This window comes from Cajanus cajan, chromosome 2, assembly GCF_000230855.2.
Source record: "Cajanus cajan strain Asha chromosome 2, NIPB_CcT2T_4, whole genome shotgun sequence".
Classification (NCBI taxonomy): domain Eukaryota; kingdom Viridiplantae; phylum Streptophyta; class Magnoliopsida; order Fabales; family Fabaceae; genus Cajanus; species Cajanus cajan.
The window spans coordinates 75600666-75621935 of record NC_138518.1 but is presented as its reverse complement, the minus strand read 5'-3'; the positions used below and the strand labels follow the sequence as shown (position 1 = coordinate 75621935).

The 21270-nt window shown below is 30.8% G+C and overlaps 3 protein-coding genes and 1 non-coding gene across 4 annotated transcripts; 2 read left to right on the top strand and 2 right to left on the bottom strand.

Moving 5' to 3' along the window:
- The first annotated feature begins 4564 nt into the window (after positions 1-4564).
- LOC109789065 (RNA polymerase II transcriptional coactivator KELP) lies at positions 4565-6914 on the top strand. The gene is made up of 3 exons (XM_020347935.2): positions 4565-4962; positions 5074-5179; positions 6566-6914. The coding sequence occupies exons 1-3, from the start codon at positions 4648-4650 to the stop codon at positions 6655-6657; spliced, it is 513 nt and encodes a 170-aa protein (XP_020203524.1). The 5' UTR covers positions 4565-4647; the 3' UTR covers positions 6658-6914.
- A 1133-nt stretch (positions 6915-8047) lies between these two features.
- On the bottom strand, positions 8048-9059 carry LOC109795497 (uncharacterized). The gene has a single exon (XM_020355025.3). The coding sequence runs from the start codon at positions 8831-8833 to the stop codon at positions 8225-8227; it is 609 nt and encodes a 202-aa protein (XP_020210614.1). The 5' UTR covers positions 8834-9059; the 3' UTR covers positions 8048-8224.
- Positions 9060-14282: 5223 nt separating this feature from the next.
- Positions 14283-15504, top strand: LOC109790295 (Glutaredoxin family protein). The gene has a single exon (XM_083069082.1). The coding sequence runs from the start codon at positions 14372-14374 to the stop codon at positions 15350-15352; it is 981 nt and encodes a 326-aa protein (XP_082925208.1). The 5' UTR covers positions 14283-14371; the 3' UTR covers positions 15353-15504.
- A 734-nt stretch (positions 15505-16238) lies between these two features.
- TRNAC-GCA (transfer RNA cysteine (anticodon GCA)) lies at positions 16239-16310 on the bottom strand. Its single transcript has one exon. It is a non-coding gene; the product is annotated as a tRNA-Cys (tRNA).
- Positions 16311-21270: the final 4960 nt, after the last annotated feature.

The window sequence follows — 21270 nt, the reverse complement described above, 5'->3', positions numbered from 1 at the left end:
CTTTCATCTCACGTCTTCACTACCAACTATTCTACTCCAATTACAATCCCTTTTTTTTTATCCTTTTTTTTGTCCTCTCATTGATATGATCTTTCCATCATGTTTTTCCTCACCTAAATCATGGTTGAGCATGCTTCTCCTTCTTCATTTTAATTTAGCAATTCATTGTTTTCAAGGCTATTAAACTCCAAGTAAATAAAGATATTAAGAGAAAGATTAAAAATATACATAGAAAACACTTCAAAATCATTTTTCTTATTAAATTTAAGAACATTTTCATAATCTAGCGTCATGAGAAATAAGACATTGCAACATGTTGTACATGTCAATGATAATTAGAAGAAAAAAACTTGAATATCATGTTTTATTATTTATTTATTTCATTGTGAATGATAACTCACGCACAAAAATAAGAAAATAAATTTTGCTAACTAGTACTTTCCTAGCAAGATACATCTCACTTTGTCATGATCAAATAAAGTCAATTATCAAACATAATTGTGAATTATTTTTCTTGATGTTGGAGAGTAGACAATTTCTCCATAATTAGTCACCGTATTGAAAAAAGAGGTTGCAATATGTAATTTGTGACAATGAAAATGGGGAATGAGGGTTGAAACACTAAAGACAAAGCTACACATTAAAAATCCAAATTAAAGGATAAAAGAACATCAAGCTAATTAGGACAACTATGGAGAATTATAGTACATAAACCGAGGGAGGAGAGATAAGTTTTTTTAAAATCTTATTGTTATATATCTTGAATTACTCTAATACCTTTGTAAGTAATTGATTGAAAAAATGATTTTTTAATCCAATTTTTTTTGTGTAAATTGCTAATGTACCCCAACTAAAAAAGGGGTGAAGTATGAAGCAATCCCTTATATATATATATGTGTGTGTAAAATCACTTAATACTCTGTTTCGTTAATTCAAATTCGTGTATATAATATTTTTATTATTATCCATCAATTGAACTAATGAAATAGATAATCAAATAGTTTTCATTTTTTTTAAAATGAAACTCTAAACTTGATCTATATATTAAGAACTCTTAATTTAATGGATAGATCGTTAAAAATTGATATAGAACATGAGTTACTAAGTGGAGTAAGTATAAGTATACTTATTTATCATCATCGTCTTCTTGTTGCTGCTATTGTTGCTTCTCTTGGAGAAAAGCCTCCACAACTTGTTTGACGAACAGTTTTCTCCACCTATCCTTTCTCCAGCTTTCTCTAGCTTAGTTTCTTTCTTCTATCATCTCATGTCTTCACTACCAGCTATTCTACTCCAACCACAATCCCTTTTTTTTGTCCTCTCATCGATATATATATATATATATATATATATATATATATATATATATATATATATATATATATATATATATATATATATATATATATATATATATATATATGAGGAGGGTTCAAACGACACCGGTATAACTTTTACTAAGTGTTACACCGCTTAATAACTTTTATATTAAATGTGAATTTTAAAAATCCAACCGTTAGATTGAAAGTTCATATCTCTTAGATCATATATACAAAATTTTATATTAATCCAAAATAATTTGATACTTCATTCTCATAAAACAAAATTGACGTAATATATTCATTTCAAAATACACTAAAATATGAACAGTTTGAATACCTTCAAGTTGTTGTTCAAATTTAACAAAATTTAATATATATGATCTAAGAGATATGAACTTTCAATCTAACGGTTAGATTTTCAAAATTCAAAATTAATATAAAGTTATTGAGTGGTGTAACACTTAGTAAAAGTTACACCGGTGTCGTTTGAACCCTCCTATATATATATATATATATATATAGAGGGAGCATATCAAGTGAGAGAGAATTTATTTTGAGAGATGAAAGAGTTAAAATATAACTCTTAGGGGGGTGTATTGGTTTAGGATTTCATAGGATTTTAAAAGACTTTTTTTGAGTAAAAAAGTCCATTGGTATTCAATCAGGATTTTATGTCACTTAAAAACAATCCAGTGGTATTCAATCTGGATTTTTAGGATTTTTTAAAGAGTCCATTAAAATCCACTGGTATTTATTTGAGATTTTTTACAACTTAAAAACAATCCATTGGTATTCAAAAATTTAAGGATTTTAAATGATTGTTGTGTGAGAGGGATTTTGAAAGACTTTCTAGTGTTATCTATAAATACCAGATTCATAAAACAATCCCATCCAAACCCATCGGATTTTGAAGGATTGTTTGAAATGATTTTTCAAGTGTTTTAAGAATTTTCAAGTGAGTTTTTCATCTTTTTTTTCTATGCTCCTGTCTTCTCCATTTTTTCTCTACTAATAATACTACACTATTGTTCATTGCTCATATATAATACTATTCTCATATCATTCTCCTATTTTGTGAAACTCTAATATGTAAATGATAGTGTCATTGACTTGTTTTATTTTTCTGTTCGTTCTCTTTAATTGACTTACTTTATTTTATTCTATGTAGTTGAATTTGTTCCTTTATATAACACAAAAAAATACTTGAAATTTTAACTTTTAAGTGGTAATTTTTTTTATGATACACGTTAAGAAAAGAAAAAGGTGAAAGATGAAATTGATATCATAATCTCAACAATATATATATATATATATATATATATATATATATATATATATATATATATATAAGATGAATTTGTTAGGGTTTTTGTGAGTAGAATGAGATAAAAATGGATCTTAGTAGGGGGAAGAACCCTCTTAGCATAAAAATTGCGAATTCTCTCTTTCCCTTGAATTTGTTACTCTTATCCCTCCTCCTTTTATGACTCAACAATTATTTTATTTTTTTTACTATGAATTTTTCTTTTTTATTTTTATATTATAAAATTAAGATTTTTTATATTTTAAAAAAAGAAAATTAACATAAGACATTGCAATATCTAATTTTTTAGGGTTTAGGATTTATGCCTTCATTAACTTATTTTTTAAAAAAGAAAATATTGTTAAAATATTTGTTAGAATAATTTATATTTATAAATATCGTTAAAAATTATCATATATATATATATATATATATATATTCTCTATATTTAAATACTTCTGTTTATATAAAAAAAATTATATATCTAAATATTTTTTCAGTATCGAATATACTAATTTTTTTATATAAAAAATTATCTTATGTTTCTATATTTTCGTTTTTACATTTTTTTTATAATAACTGAGGTATTTGATCCATTTGGATAGCAAAAATATATTCGATCTTGTATGATGGTGTGCTTCTAAAAATAATAATATAATTTTATTGATTTTGTCTATTATCCGTAATTATTTATATAACTATTTTTTAACATATATTGTTTTAGTAATTCAAATGGGAGATTCACAAGGAAATAATAAAGAAAAATGAAAAGAGAAAGAAAACTATGAAGCTTGGATTAAGGATGATTCCGATGAATTGTTACAATTGATAGTGGATGCTATAAAAAGAGGATAGAATATTATAGAGAATTATTATTATTATTTATCTAGACATTATTTTTTTTATTTATTATTTTTATCTTTGACTCTTTTTAAATTTGAATGTATAATTTTTTTTTAAATCTTATCAAATGTCAAAACTCCACAAAATCCCACAGAATCCATTAAAATCCTAATTTAAAAGTCTTGCAGAATCCATTAAAATCCTGATTTTAAGTCTTGTAGAATCTTGCAAAATCTTAAAAGTCATGAAAATCCGCAGGATTTTTTTTAACTAAAAAAGTCCTTTAAAATCCTAATCCAATACACCCCCTTAGATTAATCAAGTGAGAGAAAATTTGGGATTTAATCCAGTGAGAGAAAATTAATCTAAGTGTTATATTTTAACCATCGCATCTCTCATAATAAATTCTCTCTCACTTGATATGCTCCCTCTATATATATATATATATATATATATATATATATATATATATATAAGTTAATTTTTTTAATGTATAGATTAAGTCTACAAAATTTTAAAATTCATATGATACTTTATTATATAAATTCAAATCAATGTATACAAATATTTTTATAATTATTTATCTATATGAATTAATGAAATGAAATATCAAATAATTTTTTTAAATTTTAATAATATGCTAACTCAATTTACGCATTAACAATTTTTAATTTAATAATTAAATCATTAAAAATTAATAAATAATTTTATCACAATAATTGTAAACTATGAAATTCATAAAGGGTTAGTTATAAAAAGATAAATAAAAAAATTAGAATTTTCTTTAAGTTTAGATATATCTTTAAAAATTCCTAAAAAAAAATTACGGAACAAATATATATTTAACCGAAACAAAACATTTCACATAATTGATTACTATAACAGTCGATTACATCTACAAATAATAATTTTATTAAGAATTAAGAATGTTATACAAATATATCTTTTATCAATAAATAAAAAAATATATCTTTTATCAATTCAACTCTTGAATTGTGGTTATATTATATATATACATTATCTTTTCCGTTTGAAAGATATACATTATTTTGATTAATTGATTATAAGAATATTAAAATACTGTCATATTTTTATAACTTTAGCAGCAGAGTTAAGTGAGCAAGAGTGTCACCGTCGTTTACATTGCATAACATTGCTGTCAGAGAGATCAGTGCAAAAATGGATTCTGAAACGAAAGAAAGAATCGAGGAAACTGTTCGCAGGATTTTGCAAGAATCGGACATGGACGAGGTTACTGAGCACAAGATTCGAAAGCAGGCCTCTCAACAACTTGCCCTCGACCTTTCTCTGCCCCATTTCAAAGCCTTCGTCAGACAAGTTGTGGAGGCTTTTCTCCAAGAGAAGCAACAACAGCAGCAACAAGAAGACGATGATGATGATGATGATGATGAAGAAGAAGAAGAACAACAACAACAACAAGGAGTTTCCAAGGGCAAGGAGTACAATGACGATGGCGATCTCATCATTTGCAGGGTATTTTCATCTGTCTTTCCTCTTAAACCCTTTTGCTCATTTTACAGGTGGCAATGGAAAAAGGGTTGCTCGGCTAAATCATTTTTTTTTCTTTCAATTTTGGGATTTTAGCTTTCAGATAAGAGAAAGGTGACGATTCAGGATTTCAGAGGGAAAACGTTGGTCTCCATTCGGGAGTATTATAAAAAGGATGGCAAGGAGCTTCCTACTTCCAAAGGTTACTTTTGCTATTTATTTCCTTTATGCCCTTTTTCGATTCTCCTGATTCTATGTGGAAAGGGAAATCGGTTTTGGATTGTGGGGGGTCTGAAAGCTTTCATTTTTTTAAATTTTGCAAATAGGGTTGGTTGCAGGGTTTAAGTTTCAACCATGTCCTAATCCTTGTCATTAAATTTACGCTAATTAGCAGGGAGGGGGACAATAAAAAACGTTCCTTTCTGATGGCCAGGGGTTTCTGAACACATCCTTCAGTAATGTTCAATGTATTGTAGACATTTTATGATATCTCAGAGCATTTTTTGGGATTGTTTATGATAATTATGTTGATTTCGTGTTGTGTAATGTTTTATGCATTCCTTCCGTATGCAATGCATTCAAATTCAAAGGCATTAGCCATGGGTATAGCCTGTTATAATGCATGGTTGTATTTCTGTTTCAAATATCTTCAGTTTCGGTTCAAGTTCAGCATTTCACAATAAGGTCTAGATGGGCGCATAAAAAAATGTTTGTGGACTTAGTTATCTATTAAGATTAGTTTTGAAATCAATCCACTAAGGTCGGGTTAGTAGTTTGAGATTTAGGTAGTTTTTGCACAAGGTAATAGGTTCTAATATCACTATATCAGTGTCTCTATTGTATACAAAAAAAGAAGATTAGCCTTGAAACTGTAGGAGTGTAGGACGAAAATGGGCTGTATCTAAGTAACAGTTGGGGTACCCTCTCTCTGCATTACTTCATTATGTTAATTGGACTGGTATGTATTTATTCCCCACACAGATCATTAAAATGTCTTGAATTTAAACTATCAGTGTTCAATTTAAGGTTTCATTTTTCACTGAACTATGCCTATCCACTCTATGTTGCCAATTTGACTAGGTAGAAGCCTCAGTGTTGCAGTCGTGATGCCAAAATTCATTTAGTTAAGAAATTAATCTGTAGCTTAGCATGAAAGTTATGCAAATTTGTCTCTCGTGTTGCATTCTTGTGTGATGTGAAACACTACCCCTATGCTGTAGTGAGATTAGTATTAGTACTGTTCTTTGTTTTGATTTTCTCAACTTGATGTTGCTGTTGCTAGTTGTAATGCCCATGTGTGGATTGATAAACAGAAATTTTTACCAAGAAACATAAAAGCTTCTATTCTATATATAGAATATGAAAATTTTGTATCTGTGGATACCCGGATAAGTATATGTTCCTGATAAAATTTTAAATTTTCTTATCTAACCTAGAACTATGAAAAAAGTAAGATTTGTTGCACTGTTTCAGACTAGTGCTGGACCTGCTGCTAGTAGCAATTTCGTTTCCTTATTGAACACATGATACTGATTTGCCGATCAGTAATTGAAGTTTGTTTTGAATCCTGACTTTCTTTGTCTTTCAGGAATAAGTTTGACAGAGGAGCAGTGGTCAGCCTTTAAGAAGAATGTGCCTGCCATAGAGAAAGCCATCAAGAAAATGGAGTCACGCTATTAAAGTATTCATACCTAATATCATGGACATACTAAGTTGACGTCTCAGCTCACGAATGATGTGATGTGGCTTTGCTTGTTTCTTTTTGGGGATATCCTGCAACATGGTTCCCTTTTGATACTGGACCATTTTGTTAAATTAAAGGACTTGATGTCACTGTGAATCATGTATGTTTAAGTGCTCTGCAACCGCGTAGAGCCATTTTAGGATGACTCCTGAGCAAGTCTAAACTGAATACATTATTATGCTATTTCCTTCAATATCGTGTTAACTCAGTTTCTGAAGTTGTCTCAGCATTTGCTAGATACAAGCTTGTTTCCTGTTAGTACTTGGTTGTGTGCGGTAGTTTTGGATTGAATTCGGTAATATGCAAATTATGCTGCAAAAACATTGGATTATGGTGCAAACTACTGATAGTGATGAGTATGGACAGTTGTTTTATTTTGTCCAATAACAACAAAACTTTGTTCCACTAGGTAATGTTATTTTGTCCCCTGGGAAAAAAAATATTAAGTAGATTATAGGAATTGGATAGTCTGCAATCAGAGAGGGAGTGAAAGCAAAATCTTTACCATTTGTTTTGTTTTTCAAACATCACAAGGTTAATAGATATTAACGACAGTGTGGGTTACGGCAAGACTGATACATGAAATTTGAATGTTGGGAATTCAGCATAGTTGATCCATTTGTGCATGGGCCATGTCGTCTAGACTGCATTTAGACATGAGTCCCAATGACTCATGTCCAAACACCAGATGCAGTCCAACTAGTCTTGTCAACCAACACATGGGCCTGATACACCTCAAGAATGTCTTCAAACCAGCTTCTCAACCAACACATGGGCCTGATACACCTCAATTATGTCTTCAAACCAGCGTATTGTACTTAAGTCACGGTATAGTTAGAGTTATCATGTTTGAAATATTATCTACTTTGTCACTTGTTGGACTATTTTTGAAAAGACATTTTAGTGAATTAAGGATAGATGTTTTTAAAATATTATTCAAGTAATGTGAGATTTTTAGGTATATCAAAATATTAAATAAATAAGAATTATTTATTGGTTTAGCCTAGGGAGATGGGAAAAATAGTTTAGATGATTAGTGTTTCATAGAAAATTGAACTTGTGAAACGCTGCACTTAGGCCATTCTTATAAAACCTTTAAAGTAATCTAGTGACAGGACTTTATATCTACTGTGAGCACATGAATGAGTATTACTTGTTTGTGTGTTGCCAATTGGTAAGGCAATCCAAGGCAACTGAATTCTTAAAACGCATTAAATCTACTCAATCGTCAATCCAAATTCATTTATGGTGTTACCTAGTTAATGCTGATGATGATTGATTGCTTTTTTTTTTTAGTCTTGTGACCCTTTTGTGTGGTAAGAAGCAGAAACAAAAACCTGGAAACGCTATCAGACTGAAAAATGTTTAATATTCCTTACATCCATATCATATCATTGATATTTGGACAGGTCGTCCAAATATACCTGTTTGTTAGGGAAAACCTGACATAACATACTACATACACGCTTTCTGCATATACTATACTAGCTAGAAAAGCTTTCCCTAACAAGAACCCAAATAGAAATTTGACCCTGGAGTGGCAGTGTTTTTAGCAATCTTCCCACTGAAGAGTGTTGTCTTCCACCCCACTTTCCAAGGGCTCATGGTTGGGCTCCTTGAAGGACTATTAGTAGCACATGTAGTTGCAGCCATTCTCATCTTCTCAATCAGTGCTTCAGTATTCACCTGCTCGGACAAAATCTCCTCTAGTTGCTTAGGATCAATCACCAACTTCACTCTCCACACACCATTCTTAGCCGATGGCAGCACTTCAAGCGCTGACCCATTTGACAAACTCTCAACATAATCACACGCTGCAGACTTGCACGCTTGTTCTGAGACTCCAAGGTTGTCACAGCAACTCTTTTGGTCCACTTGGACCTCCTTAAGGGGAAGAAGATAATAGAAAAGACCATAGCTTAAGCTCTCTTGGTCTGGCAAAGGTGAAGAGGCATGACCCTGGCGGAAAACACCATAACCCGGGTAATCTTGAAGCACTTGAGCCACTGTTTTAGGAGCTTTGAACTGTAGAATGGCACCACTGTCACACATAACACGAATAGAGTGGTGACACTCTCCAGTGGTACCACCCTTGATTGAGCAATTCCCCATTTGCTAGATTTCAGTGTTTTGATGGTTCAATTCAATGTTATATTTAAGTTAGAACATTTGAAATTTCTAATGCGAGAACTTGTCCTTATAGTGTCACCCCACGTTACTGTGCTCTTTGGGCTTGTTTATTTTTATTGGTGTATTTTACTTAGCGGCGCGCATGTGAAATTGGACCGTTAGGAACTGCTTTGACAAGTGCTGTATCCGTGATGACTGATCCAAAGGGAAAACAACAGAATAAGAGGTGGATTCTCAATTTTAATATTCAGAATCAAACACCTGAGTCCTGAGAAGCAGATTTATTTCAAATATCCGCGCCAGAGGCTCTGCATTCATTTCGAATAATACTCTACTCTACCCCTCCATGTTTTTTTCTTTCCTTTTTACCCTCGTCAAATTGTTTCCATGCTTTTCTTCTGCTTCGGATCTTCAATTCCAAAAATATTAAAAGAAGCCAGTAACTTTCCTTTTGCTGCCACTTTTACATGACATTTTTTTTTATCATGTCACTAATTTGTACATGTGATTGTCGCTTAACCGAACAAATTTTGCGCATGGTGATAATTAAAAATGATTCGTTAAATATATTATCGTCACTTTTTAAAAGTTATACAAAAGATGCAAGTATTTAGGTTGGATACCACTTATTTATACTGTAAAGTATATTTTATAAAATTATTTTTTTCTTCTCATTCTCATTATATGAACCATTTTCTTCCTCTATTTCTCTCCGTTATATATAACTCTTTCAATTTTTCTTATAAAAAAAAAAAAACTCTTTTTCAATTTCTTTTATTCTAATTCAATTTCTCTTTGGTTTAAGAAAAGAAAGGAATGGTTTTATCGGGTACAAAGAGACAAGGGTGATATGATAAAATATTGATGGAATTATTTATGATATTTGTCTAATGGGATATTTTGTAAAAATATTATTTTTGGTTATTATTTTAAAAGTCTTTTAATCATTAAAATATATGTGTTTTATAAATTGTTATTTTTTTTTTATTTTATTGATATGAAACTTATTTATATTTTAAAAATGAGATTGAAAATTTATTCATTGAATTTTTACTTAGAAGAGAAGAAAAATCCCATATTGTTGTCGGGACTTGAATTGGTTTTGGATAAGGAGGCAGGGGAATTTTTCTGAAATGTAAAACATGATAGCTCACATAGGTTCGATGTATGGGCGAAGAGGCATCAAGTAGGGTTAGTAAGAAATACTAGATGCCTTCACGGGACCTTCTTTTTTGTCTATTTGGTCCGTGACGTTTGTCTAATATGCCACCATTTTAAAACATGTAAATGCCATTGGGATCCTAACATTTTAATTTATATTTAAATTTACTTTTCATTCTATAATTTGGTGAATGTATAATTTTAGTTTTTCATAAATTTTTTTTGTGAATCTGGTCTCAAGGTTTTTGAAATTAAACAATATATATATATATGAGTAATAATATCTAACCGTTACTTAATTACACTAACTTAACTTCTATGTGAGGGATTGCATTATTTTTTTATTGAAGAAAGAAGTTTTTTTTATTATTACAATTATTTTTTACAATTTTTTTAAAATAATTTAATTTTTAATAATATTATTTTTCTACGTTACTAACTAAGTATAAGTAATCCGTAAGGAATTATTTTTCAACATTAATTAATTTTAAAAATTAGGAGAACAAATTTGTAATGAAATTTTTTGAGATACCCAATTGTACAGTCGCAGTCACGAAACAGTGAAAATTAAAAGTAGATTTAAGCTTATAATTCAACTAAAAAAATTATTTTGCTTATTTCTAAAAAATCTCAAAAGTTTATCAAATTGGAGGTGCAAGTGTAACATTAATAACGACTAGTTAAACAATAACATAGTTTGCATTTATTTATTCTAAATCACATACATTTCTGATAAGAGGTTCTTATACACGTTTTTAAAATAAGAACCAATTCATATTTTTTTTTTATCATCAAACTGAAGTGACGAGACTTTCATATGTAGATTTGATTCTTCTATAAAAATCAATAAGAAATGTTTTCTTGCAACAAAAAAGGAAGAAAATAAATTATTGTAGAACTCATAATTAAAGTGAATTATGAACTCAATTTAGATTTTATTATTGAAAAAAAAAAAGAGTTCTTAAATCTAACATAACATTGAATAACCAACAAAAAGAAAAAAATGCATTGAAAACTCAATATAGATTCCACTATTTGAAGATGATATAAAGATTCCTGTACAGTAGCTTGTTATGAATTTAATTAATTTCAGCCATGTGATCCGAACAATTATGATTATTTAATGATTATTTAATTTCTCAGGGAGGAGGTTACGTGCATATGAGGAAGGATTGATACTAATGACACCTTAGTCGTATTGGAAACACTTGGGATTTTGTTGTATTGGGCTTAAAGGCTTGAGGCCCATAGGTTCTTCAAGCCCTAAGATTGCAATGTGATAACACGAATGAGATCAGTCTACGGGTGTCGATCGTCAACCTTCATTAGATGTTATTCTTGCTAGAAGCTTACTAACTCAGTTGACCATATGTGATATTCCAAATCTAATTCTCTATTGGATGGTGCGCATGCTCTTAAGTGTTGACTTTGAAAGGCGTAGATGATTGTTATTAATTATTGGTCAACTGGTGTCTAGTTCTTTAAGCATTGAGTTTTAAAGGTAAAGGTAATCTCCGAATGATCGGATACAATATATATATATATATATATATATATATATATATATATATATATATATATATTATAAAAAGATTGAAATTATGATCCTAATATACAGTTTAATATTTGTAGTGTTCAAAATTTGATTCTTGAAAATATATAAAACTTAAGTTGAGAGGACATATCTACTTTAATCCATGTATTTCATAAGAATACTATTTGCCAATAAACAACAAAATAATATTTAGTTTAATTTGTACCAACTAATAAAGAGAACCTGGTGCTTTGGTATGTATATATTTTTTTTAATTCTTTTACACCTTTACTAATACACATAATTATTAACTATTATATAATTAACTGTGCACTTTATTGTTTCATCATTAACTAATAATAATATATTTTTAAAACAACAGTGAGGCATGCATTTTCCCCTATACTAACCCCATAATTACATCAAAATAAACATTATACCTAAGCTAGATTAATATCAATGCTTTCTTTATATTTTTTTATAAAGAAAGCATTTAGAAATAAGTTAATCTCCTAAATAAATATTTTGAGGAATAATTTTCTTACTCTTGGTTTGGATTCTCCTAAAAAAGAATTATTTATATTTTTATATGAATTAAATTAAAAATGAGCAACATTTAGAAAGACGAAAAGTTTAATTTTACTTCAACTTTTCTTTTGTTGTAATATGCCTTGTTTATTTCAGTAGGGTTTTTATTTTGCTCAAATATGTAAGAGATGAGACCATGGCACCAAAAACAAAATAACGATAGATAGGTCATAGCTAACTCCAAGTGCATCCTTGGTCGTATCTATGGGCTTTAAGGCTGGGCTGCAAGCCTGCAATTTGGATACCTCAGACCAAGTTAAGAAGCATAAAATACCTTAAATAGAACAGAAATATCGTATGTCCTTAGCATATTATGAGGGATATTTGTGTACATTACAAACAATGGATCCTCCAGAACCACAGGTGTCACTGGCATATTTGGAGGAATAGACACACAACGCAACACAGTAGGACCAAACTAAAATTCAATCGTTGAGGTGTGAAAGGGTTTGTTTGAGGTCCACGTAAATAACGGAAAGCCACACATTTATCATAAGGCTATCATCGCTCGCTCTTCCTCAAACTAAACCACATGGATTATCCCTCCAACCCAAGCCACATAAATATTATATCACACTTGTCCACCACGTCCACGTGTGTATCAACCTATGTATGCCATAATTCAATTATCATTATCATTATCAGCAGATTAGCTTCCTAGTTGCTAGCTCATCCACGTACCTTTCCTATTTTTCTTTAATTTTCACTTTTACCCTGATTGCTATATATTAACCTTTATATTATAGCGTGTGTTTATACATTTGTGTAACTAAAAAATATTTGCATATAATTTTATGAGTTTAATAGTTATGTATTATTGTACCGTCTCGGCCCACATCCAATACGGTTCGTAGGAAAATGACCGAGACCCCTTTCACCTCGTCATGTGGTGGTACTCGGCAAAGGACCGACCTGATTCCACCACAAGGGTGAACCTGATTAGAATCGGACCTGACCTTCTCACGAGAATGGTCACGTGATTGAGCTCGGCCAGGACCCGAGTGGGTCTTACCTCTCATCCCGGAAGTGTACCGTGTGAGATATCTCGGTTTATTTTCGATATAAACCCTAGGAGCAATGGCTTAAGCCCTCTCGCCTTATAAGCTCAGGGCTGGAAGGCAAGTGTACCATCCAGGTCGGAATCTGACTTGGATTCTTTACATAGGACAGGTCGGCTATAACCTTAACCGACCCCCTCTCCAGAGGTTCACTCGGTCAACATCCGACCTGGCTTCTCTGCATAAGTCAGGTCGGTCATAATCCGATCCCACTCATCTATAAGAGCTTACTCGGCCAAGACTCGACTGGCCCCCTCTATATGTGTTTTCTCGGTCAGGGGCCGATCTAACCTCCCCATATAGAGGCTATCCGATGGCAAGGGCGAAATCCCACCTTCATTTACCAAATATCTTCTAGATAAAAACGGTTAACGAAATTCCCACATTCTCGGGACCCACGAGGCCCATGAACAAAAAACTATAAGACCTAAAACCATAGGGTTTGTGACGGTAGATTACACTTTTGAATGTTCTGGCTCTAAGGCTTAACCTAGGAAGAAACCCTAGTCCATCCTTTGGCCGGAACAATTATTAATTTAAAATTTTGTATAATGGTCAATCAATTTAAATCTTGAAAAATGAATTAATCAAGGCGATTTGGACATGAAAAAAAAAAAAAAAAGTCTCGACTCTCAATAGACACTCATGAAAAAAATATTTATTGTATAATTTTTAGACCTATACGAAGAGAAAAAGAGTGTGGCTGAGAATGACATTGGATGAAGTGATTAAGAGAGAAAATAAATAATATTACTAAAATTTTGGTTGTTAATTGAGTTAAATGGTGTTGTATGATCATATAGCCAACCCATACTTATTTAGTAGTTAGTGAAATGATGTTGTATTATTGTTCCTATCATTAACTTTCAGTTATATAAATAAACTTTTATATGATTAGTTAAATCCTAAATTTATATTATTTTGTGATAGATAAAATAAAAGAGAAATTAAGTAGAAACTTTTCAGTTAAATATTAAATAGAGAATAATACTTAATTTGAAGATTTGTAACATGTTATGGGTGAAATTCATGGGACTATCATTTATTAATTTTGGGGGTAAAAGAAGTGGTGAAAATATAGGCAGTCGTGGTATAGTTGTAGGTGGTCCTATATGTATTTGGGTTTTGGGTATGGAGCATGGAGCATGGAGCATAGAGCATAGTTAGGAAAAAAACGAAATGGGGTGTGGTTCCTCGAAGGATGTAGCAGTCCCTTACCGTCCGGCAGCGACGAGTTTGGCCGTGTTCGACATCAACGCCATCGAGGAGCCATGGCTGAAGCAGGTCGTCCCCCATGAGAAGGAGGAGAAACAGACTCTAGGCGAGCCAATTCTGGACAAACTGAAGATGCTGGACGAAACACAAGCTCCTAAACCCTGGGAGGAGGTGAGAAAAACACTAGAAGACCTCAAACCCCTCATCACCAAAGAACCCCAAAAGAGTGAGTCCTTCGGCTTCCACACACTGGAAGAGTTAGATGGGAAACTAAAGCCCAATCCAGAAGCAAAAAAGGCCACACCCACAGTACTAGTGGATCCTCTCCCTCGCCCTCGCCCTCGCGGGAAGAAGCTGCAGGATAACATATTCATAGTTCGGGACAGGCTGGAGAGGCAGAAGGAAGAGAAGGAATCAAAATGGAGGGACAGGGACCCTCTCAGCGCCTTCCCGGAGAACTCTCCCCCGGGGGGAGCCGACACGGTGGTCCTCTACACGACGTCGTTGGGGGGCGTCAGGAAGACCTTCGAGGAGTGCAACAGGGCGCGCGACGTGCTGGAGGCGCACAGGGTGGTCTTCGACGAGCGCGACGTCTCGCTCCACGGTGGCTTCCTGAGGGAGGTGAAGGAGCTGGTGGGGGAGGCGGTGGCGGTGGCGCTGCCGCGGGTGTTCGTGAAGGGGAGGTACGTGGGGGGCCTGGAAGAGCTGGTGGAGCTCAACGAGACGGGTCGCCTCCGGAGGATTTTGAACGCCACACGTGTGGAGAGGGGGGTTGGGAGGCAAGCGTGCGGGGGCTGCGGTGGGGCCAGGTTTGTTCCTTGTTTGGAGTGTGGTGGCAGTTGTAAGGTTGCGGTGGATGGGGTAAGGGCTCATAAAGAGAGGTGTCCTAACTGCAATGAGAATGGCTTGGTGCACTGTCCTGCTTGCATTTCTCTTCCACTTTAATTCTCTCTCTCTCTCTCTCTCTCATATCATACATACATATTTCACCTCTACTCTCCATTCCATTTACATGCTTATGTCTCATCCATCCAATCAATACTACTCTCTTGCTAATTAGTATAAATATATAATCATACACATTACTTTTTTTCTTACTTAATAAGCTATCTGAACACCAGCAGTCATATATACTCCCAAAATTTTAGAGGCTAAACAATGCTTTAGTCACAAAACACGGTAGTGTGAAAAGATTCATATGATCAACTAACTAAACTTGTGTAAATTATCTTTTTAAGTTGGAGGGTACAATTTCAAAATTATTTGATTTCAAAGATTTTTGATGCTCATAGAAAATAGCAAAGATATTGTGAATGGTAATCGAACATTAGCCACGTACTTAAATGAGGCATTCAATTTATATTTCCAAAACCTTGAGTTACATTTTTATACTTATTAAAATATCATAATAAAATTTAACATTTTATATTTTTATATTAATTTATCATGTTTAAAATATAAAATTTTATCTTATAGTAAAGATTTATGTTTTATTGTTAATTTTAATTTAATATTATGTGTTACATCATACTTTTTTTTTTTTAACTCAATGTGTTACATTATACTTATGATCGTATGTTATGAAAATTGGAATGTAAAAAAATAAATTAATTAATTATATTACACCAACTCTTACAGGTTTTTCTTCTAAAAGAGAAGTTATATTCATTTTCCATTTAGTTTAATGTTAACCTGGGTTGAATAGCTTTAATTATATATATAAAGTACTAGTCCGTTTGGGTTAGTGATTTCACAGGGAAAGAAATCGAGTGGACAGTTAGGTTGTTCTGTTAGGTGAGATTTTTTTTCCAGAAAAAACAAAATCATTTTAAGGGCCCAACCGGGTTCGAACCGGTGACCTCTTGATCTGCAGTCAAATGCTCTACCACTGAGCTATGGACCCAATGCATGTCTGGATGGCCTCAAAGAAACTTATTAATGATAGATACACAAAAGGACTGAATTCTAAATTCAAGGGCACATATTATTTTGGTCCTTACTAAATTCCCTATCATAACGGTATATAACAAGCGCTATTCGATTTCCAAGGATTTAAAAAAATATATGGCAAAGGCTCACTGATTAGTGGCATGCTTTTCCTTCTTTTTTTTCAATTCAGTATTTTCTAGTTCAGTTTTAGATTGCAGGCAGGAAATGAAAATATCAATTTAGTGTCTCATATTTCGTTAAACAACCTAAATATGTGGTGACTTTTGTCTGTTTGTTTGTTTTTTTACTTATATTATGTTACATTTTGTTTTCTATTTTTAATTCAAGGGCACATATAGATTTTATCATTAAAATTATTTATTATCATTTAAAATATGTGTGTTGAGTTATTATTATTTTATGAATTATAAAATTATAACTTTTACTATTTTGTCTACATCGCAAATAATATAATGATAGTTTATTTCAATTCGAATAATGTAGTGATAATTTTATTCTTTTTCATTCTATCATTTTCCATTTCATTTTATTTAATTTTTTTATTCAATTGGCGTGTTGATTCACTTTTTAATTTATTCGCATAATTAAATCATACAATTTTATTAATTTATTCTAAACAATTATTAAACTAACTTACATTATAAATTTTAAAAATATGTAATAAAAATATTTATTAATTAAGTTAATTATAAATTAGTTTTTATTTAAGGTAGAAACTGCCCATGTCGCGTGTAGTTGGACCAAAAAGGGTCAACATATATTTATTTAATTTAACGGGCCGATCCACATTTTATATTACATTATAAAAGTTAGGCCGATGAATGTATACACCTCCCTTTTTTTAATAAGTATACCTTTTTTTTAAAAAAAATTATAAAATATTATAAGTTTTTTTAGAAAAATTTAATTTTACACTTTCACAAACTTTCAATTTGCTGCTTTCTTCTTTTTATTCACACACTTTTTTCTTTCTTTCAATTTTCACATGTTACCAAAATAGATAGGGTGAAGAAAAAATAAGGAGGTGCATGTAAAAATTAAAAAAATGAGGAAAATGGTGTAAAAAAAAGTACTAAATTAAATATTGTGGATATAAAATTAAAAAATTTAAAACAAAAAATTAAAAATATTTTAAAATTTGAATTATTTTTTTTAAAAGGAGGTGTACTTATAAAAAAAAGAAGGTGTATATATCATGAACCTAAAAGTTAAACAATTGGGCCCATTTCACTTTATCTTTTTAACACAAGTGAAGATGTCAAATAGGGATTCATTTTGGAGATTTATCTTTTTCTCTTTTTATTTGAACTTTTTATTGGACCGTTTATTTGAATATGAACTCAAGCTAATTAAATTTTTTTAAACATGTCAAATATTAATTCGATGTGTTGATATAATCTATTAACTTTATTAATATGTGTAAATAAATTGTAAAAGTTAAAAAATATATAATTATAAATTAAGGTTATTTTATAATACATTTTAAAATAAATGATATCAATATAAATATAATACTATCTTATAAAAGATATTATTGATTAACTCGATTATTTATTATAAATACAAAACCATTTTAAAAATTATACTTTTTAAAACCATATAAGATATTAGACCGGGTTAAGACAATTGAAAATAAAATCCAAGTTTATCCTCCAAATACACTGTGTTTAAATTTCTAAAATATGAATGTACCAAAATTAGACAAAACAAGTCAAAAACACTCCTAAAGTCCTAATGTTATTTAATTATACAATTTAATTAAAGCTCTAAAATTTGAATTAAAAACTCTTTAATTAGATTAGATTACGTCTTAAATCTAATTTTAGAAACTAATTTAATCCAATTCAAATTCAACTTAAGTGTTTTTAAAAACTTACATGACTGACATGTTGTATGTTTGAATATTTATGATATTCAAATTCGTAATAAGTTAATATGTATTATTTTTTACTATATATATAGAAAGAGAGGGAGAGACAAAGTTCTTTTTTTTATTATTACAGATTGTCTATTGAAAAGACATTGAAATGAATTAATATCATTAACTTACAAGAGAAATGAATACATAACTTTGATTACAAAGGAGTTGGGAAATCATGCACTATAAACAAAGAGTTTTTTTTTTTTTTTTTAATTTATAATTAAGGTTTGTCGATTGAATAAAGATTGAAAGGAGTTATTGTCATTAACTTGCGTAGGTTAATGAAAAGTATTATTTTAACAACATATATCTTTTATATTGATTTGTCATTTGTCAACATTATTTCTTATTTGAGCAAGAGAAATAAATTGAAGAACTACTTCACTTTATTTATTTATTTATATATATATATATATATATATATATATATATATATATATATATTTCAAAATCAATTATTTTGTAGAATTAATGCAGAATAAATTCTCTTTATTTTTACAGAACTGCATACATTTTTTTATTGCAGAATTGATAGAAAATAAAATCTCTTTATTTTAGTAAAATTGTGTAATTTTTTTTTTGCAAAATGAATAAACACTATTACTTATATATATATATATATATATATATATGTTTATATATATATGATATTCAAATGCGAACTAGTTCATACATTAAAATAAGTTATGATTTATGTTGTTTTACGCACTTTCTTTACGACAAATGTTTATAACTTTTTTCCTTTTTCTTTTTATCTCTCAATATTACACTTATTTCATTTGAAATTTTTTTCTCTTAGTGTTTTTTTTTTTAAATTGTGGAAATTTATTTACCATATATTAGAATCATGTTCTAACTAGATACTTGTTGATAGGTCATAGGTGGAGCAATTTTTTTCACTTATTTTCTTTTTTCATTAGTAGTTGATTCTTATCTAAATTAATACCCATATAAAGGTTAGTATAGATTCAATTTCTTCTCTTTAGAGAGAGGCATACAAGAGAAGTTGCTCACTTACTTTTTCAATATAATAATAGACATAAACTATATGGATAGATTTAATATTATTTTTACAAGTTATTTAGTATATAAAAGATGAAAGTACGTACGTTATCAACACACAAAAAAAAAAAAAAAAAGGAAGTGGCCGTTGTATACATTGAAAGTATTATTTTTACACACCCTGTTTGCAACATATTTTATATCTAAACATTACACTCATCGCATTTAACATTTTATTCTCTTGTTGTTGTGGTTGTTTATTTTGAAGTTATAAAAAATAGGCTAAAAATCTAATTTGGTCCCTTATAATAATTTTTTGTTTCAATTTAGTCCCATTTTAATTTTTGGTTTCAATTTGGTCCCAAACTAATTAATTGGTTTCAATTTAGTCCCTAATAAATTAATTGGTTTCAATGTGGTCCTTCCGTCAAAATTTCTTTAACGTCGTTAAATATTGAGGACGTGGACGCCAGTTGGTGCTGACGTGGATTGATAATAGGCAGGCGGATGCCAACGTGGATTGGGACGTGGATGCGTTTGTATTTTGCTTCTTGTTTATGATTTTGTGGATGGGTAGGTGTTCATTATTCTCATTTAAGGTTTCTTTGTCCGCCCCCAGTTCTTCTTCTTTTGTTATTGTTCTTCTTGTTGTTGTTGTTCTTGTTCTTTTTCTTCTTGTTGATAAATTAGTTTTTGTTGTCCCCATGTTGTCATTTGTAGGATTTGAAGTTAGGGTTTACTGTTGAAGAATGCAAACGTCCCGGATGTCTGCGAATTCACGCCCAATGAACTCCACGAATTCAAGTGGGTTTGAAAGTCATGGTAGTAGGTATTTTGTTCCCTATTGCCATTGCGGAGAGGTTGCTGTGTTGCGAACAACAATGACATCTGCCAATGCTGGTAAAAGATTATGGGGTTGTCCAAATTACAAGGTATGTAATGTAAATTAATTAAATTAATTTATCCCTAATTGCTGATTTTGTGGTTTTGTTTATTTGGTTTTAAAAATTTGTAGTTTGGTGATGCTGAACAACAAGGATGCAACTTTTTCAAGTGGTCTTTTGAGGAATATGTGGATGAAAGGGATTTGTTGGTAGCTAGGCAGAGGAGAAAGATGAACAATCTCCAGAGTTCTTTGAAGTCAATAAGATGGTGGATAAAGTTGTTGATAATTGTTGTAATTTTTTTGTTGTTGTTGAATTTGGTTTTAATGTATGTAATTTGTAACAACTTGGTTCAATTTGGAAGGGTGTTTTATTTGAAGTAGTGAAATATGGTGTTTGTATTTAAAGACACCTTTTGGGATATTGTTGATGGTTATTTTTGTAATGTTGGTTTAATTGCAATGGAATTATCATGAATTAGTAATGATGGTATTGTAGCATTGCCTGAAGTTTAAATTTAATGGTTTGTTTTTAAGATTAAAACCATCAGTGCAGCAAGTATGAATGTCAAAGCATACCAAAATTCATAAACATACATATATTAAGGTCAAAGTTTTTAAAGACTTTAATACATATGGTATGAAATTTGAAGGAGTTAAATATATATGCTAAGAAAGTTGAAAGACTAAACAAGAGAAAATGATAACATAAATTGCTTGTGGTGAAGCAATATGATTCAGAGAAATTACTGGGGAGGAAAATCATCTGGATAACGCTGAAGGTGCAAATTATACATCCTATCAACCATATAATTATAGTGTTGTTGACGTTCATCCATCTCTTGTAGTCGACGATCCATAGATTGAATGGCAGATAGAATATCAACATTGTCTACTTGTACATGCGGTTGTCTTGTGAAATGTTGGTCCTCTGTCTCCTCTTGGTCTGCTTCAAGTGCTACGTCCTGAAGAACAGGTTGTTGTTGGGGTACATCAGTCAATGACTACAAGGGGAAACACCAGGTGGTTTCATCCTTTACTGTATAGTGTCGGTTTGGCAGTAAGTGGTTCATTCTTGTTTGGCTAACAATGAAATAAAACCTGTCA